At 46.1% G+C, this 27,300-nt stretch overlaps 1 protein-coding gene across 7 annotated transcripts in view; it reads left to right on the top strand.

Moving 5' to 3' along the window:
- LOC144127783 (proton-coupled zinc antiporter SLC30A1-like) overlaps nucleotides 1–27,300 on the top strand; it is a 188,738-nt gene that overhangs the window by 147,700 nt on the left and 13,738 nt on the right. For 3 of the 7 annotated variants that reach the window (XM_077660680.1, XM_077660681.1, XM_077660691.1), the window contains 2 exons: nucleotides 12,441–12,561; nucleotides 25,120–25,256. In XM_077660680.1, the coding sequence (XP_077516806.1) occupies nucleotides 12,441–12,561; nucleotides 25,120–25,256 (258 nt within the window). Of the gene's footprint in view, nucleotides 1–805; nucleotides 900–2,651; nucleotides 2,701–12,440; nucleotides 12,562–25,119; nucleotides 25,257–27,300 lie in introns of those variants that run through there. The other 4 variants (XM_077660687.1, XM_077660684.1, XM_077660683.1 and 1 more) reach the window with 4 other exon arrangements.

The raw sequence follows: 27,300 nt of genomic DNA, 5'->3' as shown, positions 1-27,300 counted from the left end.
GGTAAATAAAAATGGCACCAGATATCGCAACAGAGTTACGCTTTCGCTTGCTAGCGCTTCGACACTCAGTGCAAAGGATGCATTTGCACTGCGTAGAAGACGATGAGCGAGAAGTGCCGCGCGATGGAGCACACGCGCTAGGCCAGCTGCGATCAAACACCGAAATTGAAACAGTACAAGCATTGTATACTATTATGCACATTAAGCCATTGTCCCGTCCTCGATCTCCAAGTTAACAGGACCCCTGTCCTTCCGTCTTCCAATCTATCAGACTACATACTATTAGCACTCCTTTTACCGTCAAAACTTTCCTGTATCCAGCAATTGACCGCCTGTGTCTTGGCATCTCCCCCGTAGTGGGTATGTGCCAGCAACGTCTGAGGCCTTCCTTCCTTCCAGACACCGCGCTATTTTGCTCAGGGTTGGTACTTATCGGATTACTGCTTGTGTCTTAATATTCGTCATACTAAATTATTCTGAGACAGTGATCACATGTGAAAGGCTGGTGCATATTCCTCGCCTTGTCATTTGTAAACATATCTGTGCTTCCCCAATGGAACAGGATTTGCGGCAGTGTTATGTCAAAGTTAGATCAATCTTGCGTCTCCTGAGCTGTAAGTGTCAATGCTTCCTCTCCCTCTGAGCACTGCGAGCTGTCGGGGATGCAACTGCACACTTATTTAGGATTTCTACCTTTTTGCTATATCCCTCGCTTGTGCGGCCCGCATTCAAGTCATTTGCTATTGTCGATGGTTTTTGTTACTTATTTTCACATTGTTATTTATTCTTGGTTGCGTGCCATCAGCTGTGCTGCCGGCGATTCCCCGAACTCGGAACTCTTCCCAGGCACGGGATCCTACCCACAGACCTCCCTTCACCGCAAGCAGGAGTGTTCTTTGGTATTTTTTTGTTTCTCTTGCCCTTACTTGCTTTGCCAGTCGACAAATTGGTGCAGTTTTTAATCGTATGCAGATTTGTTAAATGCGCCACCAATTTTTTTAAGATGCTAAGCTGTGCTGTGAGATATCAAGCTTCTTGCTAGTGAAGGCATGCTTTTTCCATTCTCTCTTCTCATTTAACCAAGGCAGACTGGCTGCAACTTTCAATTTAATACTTAGAAATTGGTGCAAGGCACCATGATAAGAATTAATGAGAACCTGCGCATCCTATATTCAAATTGGTGTGCAGTATTTCAGCCAGCTCCTTTCAGTGTGGTTATAACAGTCATTGTGATTCTTCTCAAAGAATGTATATACAAAGCTAAAAGCACAGTACGTCCAACACAAGAGAGCAGAGCAAGAAACTGGCAGTAATTCCGTACATTCACCAGGTTTCCCACAATTTAAAAAGAATTGGAAAATAAGCGGGAGTGGAGGTTATTTTTTCTGCTCCTCACCGCCTTTCCAGACTGTGCAGGCGTGTAAACAGACTAACTGAACAAAGGAAAGAATGCACAATAACACATAAAGACCCGTATGTCTCATGCGCCACGGGAGTTGTCTACTCTATCCCTCTGTCCTGTGGCAAAGAATACGTTGGACAGGTCACTGTTTGAACAAAAGACTGCAGGAGCACAACTTGTACGTGAAAGATAAAAAATCAAGCAACTTGGCCATCCACTGTCGTGACTGCTCACCCTGCAAGAGCCACCCTCCAATCTTTGCGAACACCGGAATCTTGGAAAGAAACAAAAACCACCTAACTCAAGAAATAATTGAAGTAGCCATCGTTGACAACCTGCAAGCAGGCTGCATCAGCGTGCCTTCAGTAGCCCTTTTAGAAAAAGAGATCGCATACCTGTCTGGGTCAGTATGATTGTACTGTTCTCGGAGCCACCTTAACTGTTTTCGGCACCCATCTCAGCTCTCATCACATCTATTTTTTTGGCCTGTTAATTGTTGCCTCACTTACGTCATCCTTTTACCTGCTTTTAGCACCCCGTTGAATTTTTTGGCTGTGTTAATTTTTTAGCCTGCACCCTTGTTATATGTTTTTATCTTTTTCATGAATTTTTGCGTGTTAATTGTTGCCCCATCTATGCCGTTTTCTGACTTGATTTTATTCCAATTGTTCACCTATTTTTAATGTCTCGCTTTTCTACACTTATGTTTAAACCTGGCCTTTTCCTTGTTGCCTTTTTTTTTTTGGTGCGTTCGCATTTGGAAATTCTCGACCGAGCTTTGACTGCTTTGCTTTTTTGTTTTCTTCGTACCGGTGTTTCTTGTCGGGATCAAACCCTCCCTGAATGCACTATCAAAACGTGACTGAGACTATCCCCGTCGTATCTGTGCAGTAGATGCACTTGCGTGTTATGCCCTTCTGTTACATATAATGCACGGTTCAGACAAGTTCAAAATAAAGTTGACAGTTCAGCGCAAGTGTGTGTTTGTGTCCTCCCTGTGTCCTTGTCTGCTAGCGCTGTGGTTCCATGATGTTCGATCATCACCAACTCTCCCAGCAACATACCCTGTATATGGGTGCATTACATAAAATCTGTTCATTTCTTTTGTAATGGGCTAGCTCATTGGTTTTTTACTTACTTATATTACGTCTAATTTTAGTTTTTAAAGCAGGAGACGATTTCCTCTCTTGTCATTCATGACATTGCTACAGCCACTGAGAGCTGTTGCTCTGGATGTATTTATTTGCAGTTGCCAGCTGCCAGCCTTCGGCTGTGTCATCCCTCCTGATCCGTTCATGGTAGTTATTCTTTTTCAGTGATGCATATCTTAGCTGCCTGTTTAGAAAAATATTTTCAACATAGGCTTGCAGCTAGGTTTAGAAATGCATGCAAACTCTACATGCACTTCACAGCAGTACTTCAGCTTATAATTAATTACTGGAACTGTAGACATTTACAAAATATAGTCGCTGATGTAGCTCTTGACACAGCTGCTGTTAACATAAATATGCTTTGATATTGCACGCCTGTTGCCTGGTATGCATATGTGTCCTCGAAAAGGACCTATATGTTCATTTATCCCTTTAAAAACATTGTGCTCTACAATGATGGTTTACCAGTATATCTGTTACAGAGACCAAATTGTCAGTCAGTGATGTAACATTGCACGATGACACCAATCCTTGTATGGCATAGCATCCTTGAATGCACTGGGCAAGCTGCTGCCAGCACAGATTTATTGCTGGTTTATTGCCATAGCATATGGTTATACTGCACAGTTTGTACCTCTACCTTCTTAAAGCTGCATGCTTGAAAAATTTAAAATTAATTGAAATAAAATTGAAGGAAATGTAACAATAACTGTCTCACATTCTGGTGGTGGTGATGTAAGGGAGGGATATAGAAGGGAATTAAAGAAGAGGTGCCCTAGCAGAGGGCTGGCGCCCTTGTTAGATGCCCCTCTTTAGTTAAACATACCTCGCAATTAACACATTTGGTGCAAAACAAACATGGGAGTTGCACACTCACAAGCATCCTCATGTCAGTAAAACAAAGTGCCAATGTTGCCGTACTTTAGAGCTTTGCTCTTAAAAGTGCAGCTGACTGCTGCTCAAAGTTGAGAGCAAAAATATGTTTCCTTTTTCTCATGTGCAGTCTGTGGTGCTGGTGCCATTTGCAATGGTGATTGACATTGAGTCTCATGATGCGCAGTCCATTCCTGGAGTTAGTGATTTTGTCTGTCGTGTGAATGTGCCGTTAAAATTAGTGCAGTACAATGGTTCTCCGGTTCATCTTAGGTAACTGTATCCTGTGCCACATGCTACCACCCTTTTTCCTCAAATTTCCTGATCTCGCTTAGCCATCTGATTGCCATCCATTTATGCATTCACCTACTCTTGGAATTCTCCGAGTGTTTTAGTGTGGTATCGCTTATATCTTCTCTGCATTACACATGCATTGCACTTCCTATTTCTTTATTTAGTTAAGATATCTCTGTTCCTGTTTCTTGCATAAGCAGCTGTGCTCATGCTGTTTAGAGGGGCGGGGTACAGAATTTTAAACACTAACAATTTTAATTCTTTTTCCTGGTCGTAAACAGGCATATTCTAGCAAGTTTCAATAACAGGTACTGAGTGCAACATAATATTGGCCTACCTAGGATTGACTTCTTCACCCGCATTAAGTGAAAACAAGGGGTGCAACCTCAAATATTGGAATGTCGGTGAAATCGCCTCTCAACAGTCACTGCTTGCTAGTGATGCTGATGGGGTCCTGTGGGCTTGCTAGCAGAACCTGTAGGCATAGCACCGGTCGGTCACGCACATAAAACCTCTGTGACCACTCTAGAATGACTACAGCAGCACTAATGATGGCCAGGTATTCAGTTGTGTGAAAGGCTTTGTAACAAGTGATGCCGACGAGACTCTTACAGTCGCCAAGCCAGGCCTTGGCAGAAAGCTGGAGAGCGAAAACTTGTCACCAACGGGACAACACACTGAGTGTCCTCTCTCGTCTTTGTCAGTATGTTGAGCGGAAACAATAAGGAAATACACTACATGTGTTCATGTGTGAACACTGACGAGAGATAAACACCACATTACAGTGCCAGCCTCCTTCTGTGACGAGAAAGCCTAGTGAGTACATATGTATGATGATGATTATAGAAAGTGAATTCTTAATTCCTAGCGTATGAAGTTTGTCACAAGCGTATTTTTGGCAGCAGTGACCTGAAATCAATGGTTGTTTACTGCGTAGAACTCATAGAGTTAATGAGATTTGACAGTGCTAGATGAGGTGACCCTCTCTGTCTAGCAATGGATTGGTTTGGGAAATGCAGACTTGAGGAGTACGGCTTAGTTACATCTGATTTCATGGTGTAATTGCTGTAGTATCAGTGATGAGGAACTCTAGTTCATGACTGCGGATATAAATGCTCAGCGCGCAGATGAAGACAGCTAAAATACTCAACAATCTGGAAAGAGAACATTTTACGATAGGCAGTGAGGTACTGGAAGTGGTAACAGAGTACATCTAGAGTGCTAGCCACCTTCATTCCTGCACCCAAAGTATTCTACCGCTACGTAGACGACTGCTTCTGCATTTTGAAGAAACAAGACGTCACACGCTTCCTGGACAGCCTAAATGCCCAGAATGCGCATATACACTTCACCGTTGAACTTGAGAAAGACGGCTCTTTGCCATTCCTGGATGTACTGGTTCGCAGGGATGAGGGCGCCCTCACCTTCTCGATCTATAGGAAGCCTACGCATACAGGTCGCTACCTCAATTTTATGTCGTGTCATCCGGCTGGCCACAAGACGTCGGTGGTATCGTCTTTAATAACACGTGCCGTACGCATATGCTCAGATGAAAATTCATTGCAAAACGAGCTGAGGACGATTCACCGAGAACTGACTAATAACGGTTACCCTAGTCGCTTTGTCCACAATATTCTGAAGCGGATCTTGCAGCCGGAAACGCAAAGCAACAAGACATTCCAGGCGCGTGCTGCCATTCCTTACGTGCAGGGAATCAACGAAGCACTATCCCGCGTGTTTGCAAAATATGACATGCGCATTGCCCACATCCCGACCAGCAAGCTCCGTAACCAGCTCGTGAACGTGAAAGATAAACTGCCGATTGAAGCATTTCCAGGTGTCATCTACCAGATCCCATGTGCTGATTGCCCCCAGGTTTACTTTGGCGAAACAGGAAAGTTCTCCAGAAGGCTTAACGACCACAAACGTGACATCAGACATAATAATCACACGACGAACGCCATTGCCGAGCATGTGCAAGAGCATACTCATACGATTGACTGGGACCACGCCACTGTCATCGCGAAGGAAAGGAACGTGTCATCTCGGCGGCTGATGGAATCTCTAATCATCCAATCGACACCAGCTACCATGAACCGGGTGCAAGGAACCATGCCACCCATCTACGCACGCTCCTTGCGCCACGCGTTACGTATATAAGTCGCGACAATTTCTTGTACCGCTCAGTGATCAAGGAACCCGTACGAGGTTCCGAAACGTCTTTGAATTTCATGACAATGACCGCATTCCTTTTTCTTTAATACAATGCCTGACCAGACGAACTTTCGTCGAACCATTGAATATGTTAACTACCGGAGCACATATGGACAAGACGTCGTTACGAAGATACGCCGATTCGTCTCGGTGAGTTCAAAGGTAGCTGCGTTCAAGACGCACCTGGACTTCAACCTCACGTGCAAACGGAGGGACTTAACGCCGAAGAGTCTGAGGCTAGGAAGACCGGTCGCCACGTCTTGGGGCCACCAGATTATTCGACAGGCCGAGCGAAAGCTACTGCAGGCGCGTGTTCTGGAGTGCCGTCAGAAGCTACGGACTTTGGAAACACGAACGTTCTTTGCTCGTCGGCATCTGGAGCATCTGATGCCGGATGACTTTCCAGAAGTGCAGTTGCACGCGAACTTTCCGCTACTATGAGGGAACGTCGCCATAGAACGTCACAAGAGAGGAAAGTGCAGGCACTCCTACCAGAAGTGTCCCAAGGCACACAAGACGTCATCAACCTTTCCTCCTATACGCCGATGGAGAAGGAGGCTGTGGTGCTGTCCCGCGGTTTGAATTTCAACACACTAGCATCACCGAGGCCAAGCGAAGTTGTGTGCGCGGTCGAAAGAGCAGTTAGTCAACTTCCCTCTGCCGTTCGAGAAGAGGCACGCACCCGTGCCATTGGTGTGCTCTCCGGTTTGCGGAAACACAGTGCAAGAACGCGGTCGTGGGTAGCAGAAAAGCAAGCCATTCGCAGCCTACGGAATAACAGTAGCATCGGCATCCTTCCTTCCGACAAAGGCAACACCACAGTCTTGCTTGACAGGAGCGACTACAACAAGAAATTGTTGGCCCTTCTCGGAGACCATCGGACTTACACTCCTCTAGCCCGTGACCCAACAAGCAGACTACAGACCAAGCTGCAACAACTGCTGGCCAGACTGTTCAGTTTGGTTCCTCCGCACCAGAAGAGCCTTTATTACCGGCTGCTGTGCACAAACGGTCCAGCTCCTGCAATTTACGGCCTGCCTGAAGTCCACAAGCCTGGGGTACCGCTTCGACCTATTGTCGACTTCAGAAGATCGCCACTTTATAGGCTATCAGGCTATCTTCACCAGGTGTTGAGTCCTCTAGCCGGCAAGACATCAACGCATGTCGGAAATTCGTCCACGTTTGCTTCTAAGTTACATGGCATATCGCTGAGTGAAGACGACATTATGGTTTCGTTTGACGTGACATCGCTTTTTACTAGCGTACCAGTGGATTTAGCAGTAGCTACATGTGAAAAAGCCCTGGAAGCTGACACTGGTCTCCCTGGCCGCACACCCTTCGACGTTCCGGAACTTTGCGAGCTGCTGAGATTTTGCCTTGGCAACACTTATTTTTCCTACGGCGGCAGTTTCTATCAGCAGACACAAGGCACGGCAATGGGGGCGTCAAAAGCAGTTACAACGGCCAATTTAGTAATGGAAGCCCTGGAAGAAAAAGTGCTAGCCACCTTCATTCCTGTACCCAAAGTATTCTACCGCTACGTAGACGACTGCTTCTGCATTTTGAAGAAACAAGACGTCACACGCTTCCTGGACAGCCTAAATGCCCAGAATGCGCATATACAGTTCACCGTTGAACTTGAGAAAGACGGCTCTTTGCCATTCCTGGATGTGCTGGTTCGCAGGGATGAGGGCGCCCTCACCTTCTCGATCTATAGGAAGCCTACGCATACAGGTCCCTACCTCAATTTTATGTCGTGTCATCCGGCTGGCCACAAGACTTCGGTGGTATCGTCTTTAATAACACGTGCTGTACGCCTATGCTCAGATGAAAATTCATTGCAAAACGAGCTGAGGACGATTCACCGAGAACTGAATAATAACGGTTACCCTAGTCGCTTTGTGCACAATATTCAGAAGCGGATCTTGCAGCCGGAAACACAAAGCAACAAGACATTCCAGGCGCGTGCTGCCATTCCTTACGTGCAGGGAATCAGCGAAGCACTATCCCGCGTGTTTGCAAAATATGACATGCGCATTGCCCACATCCCGACCAGCAAGCTCCGTAACCAGCTCGTGAACGTAAAGATAAACTGCCAATTGAAGCATTTCCAGGTGTCATCTACCAGATCCCATGTGCTGATTGCCCCCAGGTTTACGTTGGCGAAACAGGAAAGTTCTCCAGAAGGCTTAACGACCAGAAACGTGAGGTCAGAAATAATAATCACACGACGAACGCCATTGCCGAGCATGTGCAAGAGCATACTCATACGATTGACTGGGACCACGCCACTGTCATCGCGAAGAAAAGGAACGTGTCATCTCGGCGGCTGATAGAATCTCTAATCATCCAATCGACACCAGCTACCATGAACCGGGTGCAAGGAACCATGCCACCCATCTACGCACGCTCCTTGCGCCACGTGTTACGTATATAAGTCGCGACAATTTCTTGTACCGCTCAGTGATCAAGGAACCCATACGAGGTTCCGAAACGTCTTTGAATTTCATGACATGGTCAGTGACCGTATTCCTTTTTCTTTAATAAAGTACATCTAGGCCAGGTCATCTGCACATTTGAGCCAGGTCGTGCACAAATGCAGAGCAATTGAGAGAAAATGGTTGCGAGTAGATTGGGGCTTAAGGCCTTTGGCATGCACGCAGAAATGACGAACAGCGCCTTGCAGTATGCTCGAAAGGAAAAATTTTAAACTGCATTGCTGCTACAAATTTGTCGGGCAAAAAGTGGTACACTAAGAGGTTTAAAATAGCGAATAGTGCAGTGAACTACTGAAAGACAAATCACAGGGTTAATGCTAAGAAATGGAGGAGAGAGCTGTGTGAGTTGGCAACAAATGCAAATCAAAATTTGAGCTTAAATCTCGAATAGACATAGGCCGGACATGCATTTTAAAAGCTGACTGTCCTTTTGGGTAGTGGAGTGGTTGCTGGCAGCAAGGAACTCTCCTCTTGCCTTCATTTTATTGAGATATTGCTTCGTACTTTAGGTTCCAGAGCCTGTCATAAGCACCATATACTTGTAATGAATTATCTATGCAAATATGTGGCATTGGTAGACTAGACAAACTCTAAAACCTCATCAATACTCGCTCTCTCTGTAGTGAACTTTGCAAAGCCTGTTAGTCACCACTTTGTTGCATGTCACCCCTTCACTAAAACGTTCCTCGTAGCCTGAGTCGCTTTGGGATGTTAAACCCAAATAAACTAAACTAAGCATGCCACCCCAAATGGGAGCCGCGGTTATGGTACTCAGCTGCTCACCCGAAAGATTCAGGTTCAGTTACAGCTGCAGGGGTTGCATTTTGATGGAGACGAAATGCTAGAGGTGCAGGAACTCTGTGATGTTAGCACACTTAAAGATTTATCCAGTTTTGTAATATCTAACGTAGCCTGTGCCACTTTGTGGTGTTAAACCTCATAAAACAAAGCAAATTAACTGGCTGCATCATTTCTGAAAATTTCTTTAAAGTTATCATTATTTTTTAAACATTAAAAATTTTCTGCACCTCTTTTCCTTCATCTTTGCCTCTCTTATTCCCTTCCTTGCTGAGTAGCAGGTCAGTGGTTTTGAATGCCAGCTAAATATTGTTTTTCATTTCATTAGAAAAACTCTCTCTTGCTGTATTGTTTTTAGTTGTATCTGCTGTATATTATTATGCAGAAACTTGTGAAGCTTAGATCCAAGAGCTATGGCCTTGATAAAAAGTTCTATATTCAAGGATAGTCAGTTTTGTATTCAACCATACTTATATTACTTATCACGCTATCTATGCAGACTTCTTTTGTAATGGGCTACCTGGCACAGAAGTGCTGTGACCTGCAGCGGTAAACATCTTTTCAAGGCAAATTTCTCAGTTACATGCATAAATAGATTGGGCAAGCTCATGCACTTGTGAAGATCATAAACTTGCATTTGTTTTCATAACCTTCGCTGTGACGCACTGACTCACTGGAATACACTGCAAATCTTCACTCCAGTTAGATCTGCCTAATATAGTGAGACATTCATGTACTCAAGTTGGGCTTGAGGGAAAGTCCACTGTGCTCAAATGAGTGCACGGCAGCTTGTCTTCATGATCCAAAGTATTTGCAGATGATTTATGGAGTTTGTTAGCTGGCAAAGATAAAGCAAGGGTGGCAGTGTTTTGTAATGTCCGCAGGGTATTCTTGCAAACTCCAGTATGCGTGTCATTACTTTCTTTTCATGGAACATAAACAGTCTTCCCTTCACACTCATGTTTGAAACAAAATGCTGCACACTTCACCACTGTAAAATTGAAGGCCATTGTGCTGCTCCACAAAATGATATCTGGTTGCAGCTGTAGTTGTGGCATGGCAAATTGGCTACGCTATATTTACACCTATTCGTCATGATACAAGCCACTTTCACGCCACACAAACTTGTTGACAGTACAATATCCAGTAGTTTTGCAGTGGAGAGTGCAGTGCTAAGACGAGAATAATGATAGAGAAAGCAGACAATGTATTTTGGAGCCGCCGCGGTGGCTGAGTGGTTGCGGCGCTCGGCTGCCAGCCCGAAAGACGCGGGTTCGATCCCGGCCGCGGCGGTCGAATTTCGATGGAGGCGAAATTCTAGAGGCCCGTGTGCTGTGCGATGTCAGTGCACGTTAAAGAACCCCAGGTGGTCGGAATTTCCGGAGCCCTTCACTACGGCGTCTCTCATAGCCTGAGTCGCTTTGGGACGTTAAACCCCCCATAAACCTAAAACCTAAAATGTATTTTGGCAGAGGCATCAAGAATGCTAGATTCTTTGGAAAGGAATTTTTGGGACGCTCCTCTGAAGGTTAAAAAACTTTTATACTTCACTAACATCACACCAATTATGGAGTATGCCTATGCAGTATGGGACCCTTTCATCAAAACCTATTGTGGTATGCTGGAACGTGTTCAGAATCGTGCGGCGTGGTTTGTCACCAACAAATATACTTTTAATTATTGAAGTAACAGTATCAAGCAGGACCTGAACTGGGACTCTCTGGAGGAGCGCTGTTTACGAATAAAGTTAGAATTCCTTTACCGCATTGCTTTCAAGGAAACTACTATTAACCCCGAAACTCATCTGCTGTCACTTCTTTGTGTTCAGAAGGCACAACCACGACTAGAAAATACATGAGATAAAGTGCTGTACTAATGTGTTCAAACTGTTTTTCTTTCCACATGCCACCAATGAATGTTGTAAGCTGCCTCAATGTATCGTTGAATGCCAGTCCGAGGCAAAGTTCCGAGCACTGTTGTCGGAATTGTGATGTCCACGCATGCACAGCTGCTGGTTTTCTGCTTTTCCTCTTCTTTTCCTTCCCTGAACAATTGACTGATGGGAATGCGCTGTTCGTGCTCTTTTTTATCATCTGCCATAAATTCTTTCCCATCCTGTACAAAAGGATGGCACTTGCTATAGGATTGATTTCGTATGTATGTATTCCCCCTGCAGTTATGCCTTCGTGCCACTGCATAAATGTAAATAAATAGACAGCTAATGATCTGCTAGGGCTGCAAGATTCATATAGTGAGAAAAGCAGTGGGAGGCCCTGAGCCAGGTAGAATAGTGAAATTTGACTAGTAGCAGACAGGGATCATGCAGCTTGTGGAGGACTGGAAAATCGGAGACTTATGGAAGAGGTGACTCAAGTGCACCATCAGGGCTTGTGATGCAATGTGTAGGGCCCTTCGTTTTTGGGTAAAACCTGGTTTTCCCCTACTGTTGCACCCAAAAAAAGGTTCTTGAAGATCGGGTTCAGCCCAATTTCTGTGCAAATGTGCCTGTAAGAAAGTGTGGTTCGAAGGTGCACAAAGCCGAAGAACTGCTGGAGTGTAGTGGATGTCACATATTTCTTGACAGATTTTTTAAAGAATTCTGGTTATTTTATTTATTTTTAATGTTTATTGTTTGTCGGTTGCTTATAATTTTTGGACAAATTGAAAACTACATGTACTGACTGGTATTTCATTGCAATAATTATACCCATAATTATGAAGCTGCGTTGGAAGGTAGGTGTGCATTTAGTATGCGTGCTTTGAATTTCAGTGATTGTTTGTGCAATGCAAAATGGAGGACTGGTCTCTGCTGTGCGAGTTTTTTGCAATGGAGTGAAAGTAACTGGAGCAGCATTTGTTACTGTGTCACTCAGCCAAAAGTTCTCCCACAGGACCACTGAGCTTCTGAATACCTATGGCTTAAAGCTCGAAGCTCTGGCTGCCCTTTCAGAGGTTTTCTGCAATAACCAGTCCAAGCCGAAGGGCTTAGAGCTAACAAGCATTTGGAACCATAGAGCTATACACAGTAGTGCTGGGACCGTGCAGCTTGTCAGTCTTAATGAGGTCGCAATAAACGTGGTTTACTGTAGAAAGCTAGTGTGAAAAAATAGTTGCGCTCACTGAAAATGCTGTTTTTTTCTTAGTCGGTCATTGAAACATAGCAATGCATGTAAAATTTGATATCTCGCTGATCCCTTAATTTTTTTCCAGCTAAAGAGCATGGAAGTTGTGCAAGCCACCAAGTTGCGTGTGATTTGTGCCAGGGACCTGGAGCAGGCTGGGAAATTAGTGGATGGCCAGTGGTATTCACTCAGTAAGGCAAAGTTTTTCTGTAAGTACAGTTTTTGGCATGGCATTGCTTAGGGATGCTTGCATTAAACTGACCACTCTGCACCTGCTCATGCTTCAAGAACAATGAAGTACATGAAAAAAAATTGATTGCCGAAAAAAATTTCCACTTCGGTTATGTTTTTTCAGGAAAGTATTGCCCATTTAAAGGGCTCAGTGTGCTGTTAAATTATTAAAAATTATTATGTGCTTGTGGCTTTTTTTTTAAATTTCTCCTTCCGCGTCTTTGTTGGCCTGACCTTGTAGCTTGTCTGCATGAGATCGGCTGCTACCTACAGTTCGCTTTTTTGTTGATTTTTTATTGATTTTCACATTCTTTGCGTGGCAGTGTCATGCAGTTTGGGAAGTAATCTGATCTGATTTCTGCTTTGGCCTGAAGTGCAAGCTTTTGCATGTGGGGCAGGTTTATGGTGCCCCCTTGTTTGCTGTAACTGCAGTTTCGTCATGAGGGTTAGTCCTTTTTATTTTGATGCAGTGTCGTTTACTTCATGCATAAATTAATGAAATAAGCACTATTTTGTAATAAATGAACATTATAGCTGCGGCCATTATATGTGCGCTTGACTCTAAAATGGCTGTCTTCCGGCATTCAGTATTACATCGTAAAACCAGCCTGAAGACAACACAGGAGAAGAGATGAGCACAAGACGAGGCTGGTCTAACAACTGAAATTTTATTGAAGCAAAGCAGCAAAAGAAGACCTGCAAAGAGATTCACGCACGAAAACCCTAAAGCAGTGAGAGGGCAAAAAACAATCGAAAGGCACTGGCGTACTAGTAAACCATCTAAAAAACTAAATCCTTACAGTGAAGGTTCACCGACGGTTTAGCCAGGCACATGTCCTTAGCCTTACCGATGTAGTAAGCCTCAACTATATTGGGATAGATTTATCACTTCCCTAAACCACTGATGTGCCGCGGAAATCAGGCGTGCAAAGAGAAAGGTCATCCTCGGATTGCATTCACGAGATTGAACGTGCAGTGTCAGGTAAGAATTCGCCTTCCCCTCTATACAGTGAAACTCTCAGCCAGGTGCACATTCAGATATCTGCTTGTCTGCCCATAGTAGTTTCAGCTAAAAAGCAGTGGAACTCAAAAACCCTTTTACTTTTGCAAGTGGTGAACATTTTTTGTCTGCCACTGTGCATAGCGAACGATTACCCGTAGTTGTATCAAGCCTAGTTTGAGCGGTGGTGCAAAGGGCTCCTACCTCGCTTTTAGCTGTCAAGACAACAGCAACATCATACTTTGGTGCAACTTTCTTGAGACGGTGCGAAATGGCGGGGAGGTAAGGTATAGAAGCCGCCCAAGCCCAGCTTTCAGGGACATGGCCGTTTAGTTCGGCAAGCTGCCACCATGGGCCGCTTCACCCTGAACTCCTTCTTTCTCTTTTCTTTTCCCCTTTCCTGCTTCGCATAGCCGCACGCAGGCAGACGGGAGGGCGCACAGCTGCGGGGTTGGGTTGGGCGGTTAACCATTGTTCGGATTCCACACTGTAGGAGGAGGAAGGAGCAAGTAGGGCTTTGTGGGCGAAAAAAAACTATCAATGCGGCGTGTAGCCTTCGCTGCGCCTGAGGAACGCATGTTCAGTAACAGGATATTGAGAAAGGTGCCCAATTAGAAGAGAAAAAAGGGACGGAAAAGGCAAGATGGCTGAAGGGCTTGTTGAGGCCGTTTGATATAGGACGCTGTGTGGAGTGAAAACGCGTGGTTCTTTTTGACGAGTTGTAAGGTAGAGCAGCGATGGCGTAGAGGTAGAACATCCGCCTTGCGTGCAAGAGGACGGGGTTCATATCCTGGTGCCGCGAAATTCTCCACCGGGTTTAAAAAAAAAAAATCCGCGTGTCGATGGAATTGCATAACCAGGCCTGGAGTGCGGCCTTATCTCGGTGACCACAACCGACAACGAACTCTCTCACCAGCGCAGGATTTGGCCACCCTGTTGTAGTACTTGGCCACAACCTTCTATGATCAAACCAATTAACTCTCGGCCCTCAGTCCCCAGCGGCTGCAGAGCAACTGACCACGGCGGCGGTCAGACCTGTGACGCAGCGGAGGGTGCTAAGAATCTCTGGCTCCGGACAGGACGCCATTGGAATCTGAACCTGGCAACGTTTAACGCTAGAACTTTAGCTAGTGAGGCTAGCCTAGCAGTGCTGTTTGAGGAACTAGCGGGAATTGAATGGGATGTGATAGGGCTTAGCGAAGTTAGGAGGACAGGTGAGGCGTATACAGTACTAAAGGACGGACACATACTGTGCTATCGCGGGTTAGAGGATAGACGAGAACTAGGTGTGGGTTTCCTCATTAATAAGGATATAGCTGGCAACGTAGAGGAGCTCCACAGTATTAACGAGAGGGTAGCAGCTATAGCAATTAGGCTGAATAGGAGGTACAAGCTGAAAGTGGTGCAGGCCTACGCACCCATATCCAGCCATGATGACCAGACCGTTGAAAGCTTCTCTGAGGACGTAGAATCAGCAATGAATAAAGTAAAATCGCAGTACACTGTACTGATGGGCGACTTCAATGTGAAGGTGGGCAAGAAGCAGGCTGACGACCACGCGGTAGGTGACTATGGGATAGGCTCTAGAAATAACAGGGGAGAGTTATTAGTGGAATTCGCGGATAGAAATAATTTACGGATCATGAATACCTTCTTCCGCAAACGAGAAAACAGGAAGTGGACCTGGAAGAGCCCCAATGGTGAAACTAAAAATGAAATCGACTTCATACTATGCGCTAAACCTGGCATCATTCAGGATGTGGCCGTCCTCGGAAAGGTGCGTTGTAGCGTCCACAGAATGGTAAGGTCTAGAATTAGTTTAGACTTGAAGAGGGAACGGAAGAAGCTAGTGAAGAAGAAGACCGTTAACGAGTTAGCCGTAAGAGGGAAAGCACAGTAGTTCAGGATAGCGCTGCAAAATAGATATTCGGCTTTAACTGAGGAAGACGATCTTGATGTTCATGCAATGCACAATAACCTGACATCAATAATTACGGAGTGCGCAGTAGAAGTAGGTGGTAGGACAGTTCGAAAAGATACCGGGAAGCTATCTCAGGTGACGAAAGATCTGAATAAGAAGCGCCAAAACATGAAGGCATCTAACACTACCGATAGAATAGAACTAACGGAGCTATCAAAGTTAATAAATAAGCGCAAGGTAGACGACATAAGGAGGTTTAATATGGAGAGAATCGAGCATGCTATAATGAACGGAGGTAGCCTAAAAACTGAAGAGGAAACTAGGCATAGGTAAAAACCAGATGTATGCATTAAGAGACAAGCAGGGCAATGTCATTAGCAATATGGATAAGACAGTTAACGTAGCCGAAGAGTTCTACACAGACCTGTACAGTAGCCAATGTAATCAGAGCGCTAATGAGAATAACAGCAGTGCACAGCAATGCGTCATCCCGCCAGTAACGAAAGATGAAGTAAAGAAAGCCTTAGAAGCAATGAAAAGGGGAAAAGCAGCTGGGGAGGATCAGGTAACAGCAGATCTGTTGAAGGATGGAGGGGACATCGTGCTAGAAAAACTAGCCACCCTGTATACGCAATGCCTTATGACCTCGACTGTACCAGAAGCTTGGAAGAATGCAAACATTATCTTAATTCATAAGAAGGGAGACGCCAAGGACTTGAAAAATTACAGGCCGATCAGCTTACTATCCGTTGCCTACAAAGTATTTACTAAGGTAATCGCTAATAGAGTCAGGGCAACGTTAGACTTTAATCAACCAAATGATCAGGCAGGCTTTCGTAAAGGATATTCTACAATAGATCATATTCACACCATCAATCAGGTGATAGAGAAATGCGCAGAGTATAACCAACCTCTATATATAGCTTTCATTGATTACGAGAAAGCATTCGACTCAGTGGAAATCTCAGCAGTCATTCAGGCATTGCGTAATCAGGGGGTAGAAGAGCCTTATGTCAAAATACTGGAAGATATATATAGCAACTGCACAGCTACTATAGTCCTCCATAAAGTCAGCAATAAAATTCCAATAAGGAAGGGCGTCAGGCAAGGAGACACGATCTCGCCAATGCTGTTCACCGCATGTTTGCAGGAGGTATTTCGAGGCCTGAATTCGGAACAGTTGGGAATAAGAATAAATGGAGAATACCTAAATAATCTGCGATTTGCTGATGACATTGCCTTGCTGAGTCACTCAGGAGGTGAACTGCAAATCATGATCAACGAGTTAGACAGGCAGAGCAGATCGATGGGTCTAAAAATTAACATGCAGAAAACCAAGGTAATGTTCAACAGCCTAGCAAGGGAACAGTTCACAATTTGCAGCGAGAGCCTAGAAATTGTGCCGAAATACGTCTACTTAGGGCAGGTAGTGACAGCTGATCCGGATCATGAGAGGGAGATAACTAGAAGGATACGAATGGGGTGGAGCGCATATGGCGAATTCTCGCAGATCATGAGTGGCAGTTTACCAATTTCCCTCAAGAGGAAAGTGTACAACAGCATATTCTTACCGGTACTCACCTACGGGGCAGAAACGTAGAGGCTAACGAAAGGAGTTCAGCTTAAGTTAAGGACAACGCAGCGAGCCATGGAAAGAAAAATGATAGGTGTAACGTTAAGAGACCGGAAGCGGGCAGAGTGGGTGAGGGAACAAACACGGGTTAATGACATCCTAGTCGAAATCAAGAGAAAGAAATGGGCTTGGGCAGGACATGCAATGCGAAGGCAAGATAACCGCTGGTCTTTAAGGGTAACGGAGTGGGTTCCAAGAGAAAGTAAGCGTAGCAGGGGGCGGCAGAAGGTTAGGTGGGCGGATGAGATTAAGAAGTTTGCAGGCAAAGGGTGGATGCAGCTGGCAAAGGATAGGGTTAATTGGAGAGACATGGGAGAGGCCTTTGCCCTGCAGTGGGTGTAGTAAGGCTGATGATGATGATGATTAAGGTAGAGAAGGGATACATTCCAGCAGAAGCAGGACGCAGTGATGCAATGTGTCATATCTCACCGGCGCCGTATCTTTTCGCTGCATTACAACTAGTCCAAAGTGTCACCTTAGTGAACTCCTGGATTGAGGCTCGTGATTAGAAGCCAAATTAATATGCACAAAAATAAAAAAAATCAAGGATGCCGAATGCAGGGATGTCAGATGCTTGTAGAAGAATTTTTTGGGCGAACGCAATGGAAGCGTCCAAAAGGCCAATCTCAACAATCATTTGTGGAGTTAGTTCCAAGATGCCGTCTTGGTTGTGTAATTGCTGTCGGCTATTTTTGTGGCGGATCAGTGAACCAGCTCTTTTATCGGCGTAATGCTATGTACAGTTTTCAGAAACACGTCGAACTCCTCATCAGCACGACTATAGTTCAGCGCTATATTTCGCGAAAAGTAACGGTGATAAATTTTCTTTCTTTTTTTTCCGAGGACGGTTACTGACTGCAATGCTCTCTCTGAGAGAGTGATATCCGCTGTTGAGTTTCTGAAGGCCTTTGATGATGTATTTTAGTTACTGTATAGAGATATTCTTCAGTTTTATTTGTCGTGCATGCTTTTATTACTGACTTATTGCCCTTGTATGTTATATCTTTGTGCCCTTCCTGCTTGCACCCAAGCAAGAGGTCTGCAGTATTGAGTAAATAAGTAAATAAATAAATAAATACAGGACTTCGTGTCCAGAACTTAGCGTATCTAACATCAACTGGTGAAATCACGAATAGCGGCACACTCCAGGTTTTTTTTTGTGACCGTAGTGAGACACTCCTGTGCAATCTGAGGAGACTGAACGTTCTCTTGGACACCGTCTCTCTCATCGTGTACCCTCAGCGTTCATGAACTGAGCGGCCAACAATGGCTTTGCGGGACAGTGGTAGCAACACATTGTTTAAATTAAGGAACTCAGATGGAGCAATTGCCGACAGACCACAGTAAGGGTAACCCCGCATGTACATTGAAACCACCACCACTGCTCTCCCAACAAGCTGCACAGAGCATGAGTAGGATTGTTTCTTGGTTCTGTTACGTAGTTATCAAACAAATCCATGTACCATTGTTTGTGCTTGTTTGTTAAATTATCCTAGCCCGAAGAGTCGCCGCGGTGGCTAAGTGGTTATGGCGCTCGGCTGCTGGCTCGAAAGACGCGGGTTTGATCCCGGCCGCGGCGGTCGAATTTCGATGGAGGCGAAATTCTAGAGGCCCGTGTACTGTGCGATGTCAGTGCACGTTCAAGAAACCCTGGTGGTCGAAATTTCCGGAGTCCTTCACTACGGCGTCCCTCATAGCCTGAGTCGCCGTTGGGACGTTAGAACCCAATAAACCAAACCAGACTAGCCCGAAGCAAAAGAAGAAAACTAACCGTCCTCACCATGTTTTGAGTACTACAGCTCTTGTACATCGTAATCGGGCCGGACAGTTATTCAGAACACTGACTTCAGTGTTGCGACAATATTAGAAGCGCTGCAACGCCATGCGTCGGGTTCCGACTTTATATCCCTCTATGGTTGCCTGTCTCGGTCTCCCACTGCATGCAGTTTGTACTTTTGCAGTATAGTTTCAGAAGGGAATCTGTGGATAAAATTGGGACATGCAGCAACGTAACCTCCTGAAAATGGACACAACGTTACTATACAGAATACGCAGAGTGTAATACGCTTCTTACCTGCGCAAATGTAACATTTGCATCGCAGCCTCAGGCTGCAAACAATTATTACGTTAGAACCAGAAAAAAAAAATTCAGGGGGCACTTTGTTGAACTAAAGTGCGGTGAGGCGAAAGCCTTTAGCGCGGTGTTGCTGCTTGTGTCACTGATGTGGGGTTAAGATGCTAATTAAGTACACAATTGCTTGTGATTCTTAAAGGCTGGAGACACTGCAGGGCATTTGGGAGGCATCCATCTGATTCGACGCCCTTCTGCAAACACTCTCCAGCGTCCTAGACAAGCAGAACTACATATGCGTTGGCAGGAAGTAGCGTAGTCGTTAGCACGCTCGGTTGCGGATGTTACGTTTCGAAATATCCCGAGCCTCGGGACAGTTGGTTTCGGACGGACATCCGCTGGTCTGGCCAAACTGCTCCAAGCTGCTTCCTCGGGTTCCCGGCGCGCGTATGTTTTCAATTGTGTGCATCGGGAGAGCGGCGCCGAGAGGGTCGTGCGCTAAGTGGCAAAGCCCATTACAACCAGTTGCCGGAGACGGCGAGAGTGTGTCTGGGTGTCCTGTTGGGTGGCCCGTGCCCGGCGGCGGACGCGGCTGCTGTTGTTTACAGCGAGCCCCACCACCTGTGTACCAGCCGTTCTGAAGACGCCTCCTCTTCCATTGTGCGGAACTCTGTTCGCAAGTGCTGCTTCGACTTGTGCCTTGTTTTCGCTCCTTCCACCTGGGTCGCCTTTCGTGTTTGTCATCGCTGCTGCAGGAACGGCCAGGCGCCGGAAGTGGCGAGGGTGTGTCGGGGACGTCTCGGTGGGTGGTTCCCGAAGAAAGTGCACGTGACCCAAAAGGGTAGTGATTGGACGCTTTTCAAAACCAAGTTCCCTAACCTGGGGACACGGGACCCTTTAAAGCGAGCCGTAGTGCTCATTGTGGGACCGAAAATCGCTTCTATCACCATGTAAATAAATCTCTGTTAGTTTTCTCTATTGCTCGACTCGTCTCTGCATCGTCGTCAAACGCGATGCCCGAGTGCCTGCTGCCCGACTTCTGACGATCGGCTCTTCGCTACCCGTTGGGTCCGCTAACGGAGCAGACACAACGCAACAACTGGTTGGCAGCGTCGGGATCGACTCCGCTGGGATCATGGTTGCACAGTTCGGTGAGTGCTGGGATTTTCTTCACTGAGGTTTCACCAGGCTTTGTACTTAGTTAGCTTACAAAGGTTTTGTATATTGTGGCTATCTTTGACATGTTGTTTCAAAGTAAGTTGAAATATTTCCTGGTAAAGTGAAAATCTTGCAGCTCTAGAGGCAGCCATGGATCTGAAAGCATTAAAAAAGCCGCTTTTGCTGGAGTTGGCCAAAAATTTGGGTTTCGATGTCCGGGACCAAACAAGAAAGCCAGCCATCATCGCGGCTATCGAGGCACTTCAGGCAGACGACGATGAGCTCTCAGAATGTCTGGAGCTAATTGCGGAAAGAGAGAAATCAGAGCGGGAAGCAGAACAGAGAAATGATAAACGCTTAGAGAAAACGCTTGAGCTTAAGCGTCTTGAACTGGAGGTGCTAAAGGCTCGAAACGAAAGCGGTGAGAGCATAGCACCTAGCGTAGGAGAGCCCAAGTCGGTCAGAATGAAAGACCTCATGCAACCTTATAGGAAAGGAGAGGACATAGGTCTGTTTTTGGTAAACTTCGAGCGCACGTGCGAGAAGGCAGGGTTTATCAGGGCAACGTGGCCACAGTGCTTGCTGACTCTATTGTCAGGTGAGGCTGCCAATGTGATTGCCCGCTTGTGTAAGGAAGATTCAGACAACTACGACAAAGTGAAGTCTAGTCTGCTGAAAAAGTACAGAATGTCAGCTGAGGCATTCCGTCAGAAATTTCGCAACGCCGAGAAGCAGAGGGATGAGTCATACCCAGACTTCGCGTACAAGCTGATGGCTAACCTGGGAGAATGGCTAAAAGAAGCTAAGGCGTATGACGAAAGCGAGAAAATGACGCAATGCTTCGGCCTCGAGCAGTTCTACCGTCGGTTGCCTGAAGACATAAGGCACTGGGTGCAAGACAGGCAAGACGTTACGACTGTCTCGAAGGCAGTTGACCTGGCAGAAGAGTTCGTCTCACGCCGTGCACTCGACAGAAAGGAAAGCCCCAAGAAAGAATACCAGAACAGGAAAGCATCTGGAAAGAGGGAGCAATTTTTCAAAGTGAAGGAGCAGGCACGGAGTGCAGAATCTTCAGAAAAGGGCGCGGGGATAAAAGAGGAAGCACCTGAAGCAGAAGAGCGCCAAAAGAAAGCATTTGAAAAGAGACGGGCGCCGGTGTGCTATAACTGCCAAAAGCCGGGACATATGGCGGCGGTGTGCAAAAACCCAAAAGTTGTTTGCTTGTCAGTGGACAGCAACGAGGAAAATTTGAAGCTTCTAGAGCCCTACATCCGAGATCTTGTAGTGAATGGAAAGCCGTGTCACGTGCTGCGAGATTCGGCAGCTACAATGGACGTAGTCCACCCATCGTATGTAGAGCCAGGGCAATTCACCGGGGAGTGTGCCTGGATTAAACAGGCGGTGGAAGCCAATAGCGTGTGCCTTCCTATTGCCAACATAAGCATTGAAGGCCCCTTTGGAGTACTTCATACGGAGGCTGCCGTGTCAGCCAGCCTGCCGATGCAGTACCCCTATCTGTTTTCAAACAGATCAGATCAACTGCTGCGGCAGAAGGACCTCGTGTTCGGGGAGGGGATGTCTACGCGCTAACTCGCTCGAAAGCACGAAAAATTGCCGCTAAGGCCATGCCGCTGGAAGCGTCAAGTAGCGTTGGTACGGTGGAAAGTGAGCCTCCTGACGCGTCAGGAGAGGTCCCCGCAACGGCGACTGAAAAGTAAACATTCTGGGCAGGCCTGAATGTAGGAAAAATTGTATGGAGCTTAAAGAGGCCTTTCGTGAGCTTCTGATAACACCGGCATTTGATAGCCTGCAAGGATTGCTAGGGGTTGACCGATCTGTTCTTGATAGCTGAACAAAGGGCAGACTCCACACTGCTCTTAGGTGCCGGGAGGAAGAAAGTGTTGCAAAGAAAAATGTGCTATTTCAAGAAAGGTCCGGGGTACTCTATCGTAGGTATCACATGGTTGCAGAGTATGTCCCCTAAAAACGGCCGACTGCTCCGCTGGAGCCTCGCACTGCAGCAATACTCTTTTGACGTTCGGTACAAAAGAGGTAAATTGAACGACAATGCCGATGGCTTAAGTCGCTGCTTTTAGTGTAACTGATAGTCTCGGAGATTCTGGCTTGTGTGCATTTTTTTTCCTGACTTATGCGTACTATCACTTTTTTTTTATCGGGCATCTTGAACTCTTGTTTGTATGTTTGAAGAATGCTCAGGTTGCTTCAATTGCTGCCGTAATTGTGCAAGGATTAAAACCGTTTTGGTTGAAAAGAAGCCTGGTAAATTTCAGGGAGAGAGTCATGGCACTTGCTTGCTTTGCAGTTGTGGTTTCTGTGTTGTTCAACTGATGCTGCCTTCCTAGGAAGTAAAGTGGCCTGCCGAGAACAAGAAGCCGTCATTCTGAGAGAAAAAAAAAGGGAGCTGCAGAGACTACCTGAAGAAACAGAGTACCAGCATCAGTGAAGCACATGGTGAACACCATCCGCCCCAGTTATCCCTCTGAACAATGATTGTTGACCTTTGTCCATCGGGATCTCGGACGCCGCCGGAGAAGCTGTTACGTTTCGAAATATCCCGAGCCTCGGGACAGTGGGTTTCGGACGGACATCCGCTGGTCTGGCCAAACTGCTCCAAGCTGCTTCCTTGGGTTCCCGGCGCGCGTATGTTTTCAATTGTGTTCATCGGGAGAGCGGCGCCGAGAGGGTCGTGCGCTAAGTGGCAAAGCCCATTACAACCAGTTGCCGGAGGCGGCGAGAGTGTGTCTGGGTGTCCTGTTGGGTGGCCCGTGCCCGGCGGCGGACGCGGCTGCTGTTGTTTACAGCGAGCCCCACCACCTGTGTACCAGCCGTTCTGAAGACGCCTCCTCTTCCATTGTGCGGAACTCTGTTCGCAAGTGCTGCTTCGACTTGTGCCTTGTTTTCGCTCCTTCCACCTGGGTCGCCTTTCGTGTTTGTCATCGCTGCTGCAGGAACGGCCAGGCGCCGGAAGTGACGAGGGTGTGTCGGGGACGTCTCGGTGGGTGGTTCGCGAAGAAAGTGCACGTGACCCAAAAGGGTAGTGATTGGACGCTTTTCAAAACCAAGTTCCCCAACCTGGGGACACGGGACCCCTTAAAACGAGCCGTAGTGCTCATTGTGGGACCGAAAATCGCTTCTATCACCATGTAAATAAATCTCTGTTAGTTTTCTCTATTGCTCGACTCGTCTCTGCATCGTCGTCAAACGCGATGCCCGAGTGTCTGCTGCCCGACTTCTGACGATCGGCTCTTCGCTACCCGTTGGGTCCGCTAACGGAGCAGACACAACGCAACACGGAACGGAAGGATGGTAGAACTACTCTCTGAGTACTTGCATGCTTGCATTCATACTATTATTCTCCTGCAAAAGTGATGAAACCGTTTGCTGTATTAGTTGCCGGCGGCGACACCATAACAATAAAGTAAAGACTTTGAACGGTGATTCCTTGTCAATGCACTGCTATCAGTGAGTGTTTGCGACCCGATTTTAGGATAGTGTCTCGCTTGTGAGAAGAATTCGTTCTTAACTCACTCTTGAAATCTTTTAACAAAAAAATAACTAAACAGATAGCCTCACTAGAGAGAATACATGGGTAAGCATTTACCCTTCATCTCGTTATGAGAAGCTGAATTCGCGTTCTTGCTTGTATCATACTCTTTTCAAAATTTTTTGCGTGTATATTGAATTTTTTCTTTGTTTTGTGCCTTGTTATGAACACTGCTAAGCTGCAGACGTGACGGACGTTCATTAATATCGTGTTGGCTGCAGCAAATAGCGCGTGCTTTCTTTTTCTATTGTATACAGATTTTTCTTTTAAAAGCCGTAAAAGATGCATCGTCGTGGTCCGTACAGATGGATTGTGCTCCAAGGCGGACATTATGTACGTGATAAAGTTCATTTAAAAGACTATTAATGAACTATAAATTGAAGGCTGTAAAAATCGAAAGTTAACCAAGTCTTCAAAATTCTTTAATAGATACAAAGTCTTTAAAGGGATCCAATTCCCAAAGTCACCCGCGAAATGCGCCGGTAGTAGCACATCTCCACTTTATGCCATGGGGATGAGTTTATCGCCGCAATAACTAAACAGCGATACTTAATCGTCGGGCCGACCAGCTGCCTTCTTCTGTGCGCCGCGAGAGATTTGGGGAGGCAAAGCCGCTTGGATAGTGTGAATTACTCGCCCACATTCGACAGTACTAGTATAGGACTGACGCACCTGACAGAGTTCCTGACAGAGACGCACCAAAATAAAAAAGAGGAAAACAGGGAGCACGGCAATAAAGTAGAAAAAAAATGGCTAATAATAAATGGCGTCGGCAACCAGCTGAAGGAACATGGGCTGGGAATGAGGGGGACACATAGGTATTTGGCTTTTCCCGTAGCCGCCTTAGTCGCTTCGACTCAGGCGGCTGGAATGCGCGTTTTGACATGGATGGGTAGCAGGTGCTCGTCACGTGCAAAGCCAGTTTAGAAGAAAAACTTGGCGATTCTGCTCATCGGTCCTTTCCCCTTTGACGTCACGCTGTTTACCCCAGGGATAGGTCTCTCCCAGCATTAAAGAAAGTGACAATGCTTTGGTTTACACAATCGGTTTCATCGGAAGGTAAAGCAAAATTCCAAAAAAAAAGGAATTCTTTCGCGATGTTTAGTTTCCGGAGGCGTCTTGGGACAAAAGGGAAAGCTCGTGAGCCTTGCACGTGATCCCGAATCCTTGACACTGTTTTTATGCCAGGTTGTTCGCTGGCGTACTATAAATACAGTACCATCGAGATGCTGAACACCATTCGTCCACACCCAGCAACTGCAGCCTCACCTTTCTGCCAGAAGCAACTGATGTACCACTCCATTGAGAGAGTCATCAAGAAAACGGTAAGTTTTTAACTTTTTTGTTTGAATATTGTAACATTAAAGCCTTTTTTATATTTGTAACGCACTGCTGGGTACATTTAGTCATTACATGTGGTTTGATTTTGGTATGTGCAGCCATATACTTTATGAGAAAAATAAAGTGCATTTATTCCATCTGCAGCACTAAGTTTGAAACCTAAGTAATGGTCTTTCAGAGATTGTTAAAAAGGTACCCTGGAAAACTCACTCCATTTAAAATAACGGCAACGCAAGAACAAAAAATAATTACGCATTGTATTAGATTATCTGCTTTAAGTCTGGATGATTCATCTATCACCGAACACACAGGCTTGTTAAGGACAGTATGCATATGGTAGGGAATAAAACAACATTGAGGGTGGCTTATATTTACTCCGCTCACACATCATTTAGTCTAATAGTTGTGACTGTTTTCACCCGGTTTAGGAACGAGGTGCAAACTGCATTCCCATATTCAAATGCACTTGCTCCACTTTGCACCGGACTAGTCCCGAGCACGACAACATCGTATCATTCACAAAAATGTACAAGTTCATGTACATATCGTTTTCTGTAATGTTATAAAAATGTTTGTTGCACTTCTGTTATGGGTCACATTTTCGCGTAGTATTGCGTGCCGGCAAATAGTTGTTCAATTTAGTATTTGATATTAGTAAGTCGCACCGACCTAGTATACCGAATTTAGTATTATACCCCTGCTACACGGGCGCTTCGAATGCCTTCCAACCTAATGTCATTCGACTCGACTGCCGAACTTACGCTGCTACATGAAGTTTCTCAACGGCATTCGGTTCGGATGACATTCGAGTCGGCGGAGACATTCCAGATTTTGGAATGCCGTCGAAACGCGAACGCAGCCCGAACCGACCAATAGGCATTGCCGCCGCCATCGTTTCGCCCCGCCCACAGCCGCACGAGTGCTTTCGGCTCTGTGGCTGCTCATTTTGATACCTGCTGCTTGCTTTTTCCTGCTCTTTGCTTAGCAAATAGCTCGTGTTCTGTCTACGTAAGTGCTTGAAGATAACAGTGCACCAAAGAACATTTACCGCGTGAGCATGAAATTTCTCCAGCAGTGTGCCGATGAGGACGCCTGCGCGCATTGACTATTGTTTACATCGCTGTGTACGAACAGCTAGCGCTCGTTTGCATGACTTAAAACACATTCTGCGCTTTAGTTCTATTAAATAATCTCATATTTTTTGTACTGATTGTACCCGTGGCTTGTTAAGGCAGTGCGACAATCTGTGGGAGGAAGCGCCGATACGATCGCTCGCCTGAGAAACACTTGACAGCTGGGCTACTGACATCGTGTACGATCGGCCCTTGTCGCTAATTGTCCCGACATCGTCCGACGCGATCAGTAGTTTATTTTAAACTGCTTTATTCAGAAGTATAATCGGGGATCGTTCGCGGTAATTGAAAAGGCATAACTTGTTATCCACAAAATAGCAACGGCGACGACTGCTGCTGGTCGTAAAGCAGTGCTCGGCGGTATGGGTCACACCGGCGCTTCCCGTTCATTGTATGCGCGCCCTGCGATGTGAGCAATAGTTGATTTGAGGTCACTGTTGTCAAAACTACACTCGCCGATCATTTGCGTTCGCTCAAGCTTGTGAATTCTCTCTTCACAGCCGCCGAATTCGAAGACGTAACCCTGCTGACTCGCTAGGCCTAGTCGTTGCGGAAGGGAAGGGAGTCGCCGTCGATTAAAATTAATTTGGCAAGCGCTTATAGCTGGTGAGTGTTCGAGTGTGCACATGTGAAATATACCCGTTCCTTTCGCTTATTAACAATATCGATAAGGTAGAAGGGCGAATATATTCACACCGTCGCCTTATCAGCGTGTTTTCGCTCAGCCGCCGGCCTGCCGAGGACATGAAGGCTGGCAGTCCGCTGGTCGGATTCGTCGGTGTCGTTGGCCTCAAAAACTTGTCCCACTACAGTCATATATGCTGCTGTTGACCGTGATAGTGTCGTCGCACTATTGTGACCACCGCCGCCGTCGTCATCGTACACTGAAAACGAG

The sequence above is a fragment of the Amblyomma americanum genome, chromosome 4, assembly GCF_052857255.1.
Source record: "Amblyomma americanum isolate KBUSLIRL-KWMA chromosome 4, ASM5285725v1, whole genome shotgun sequence".
NCBI classification, from domain to species: Eukaryota; Metazoa; Arthropoda; class Arachnida; order Ixodida; family Ixodidae; genus Amblyomma; species Amblyomma americanum.
The sequence above is the reverse complement of the archived record's forward strand: the minus strand, read 5'-3'. Positions and strand labels throughout refer to the sequence as shown.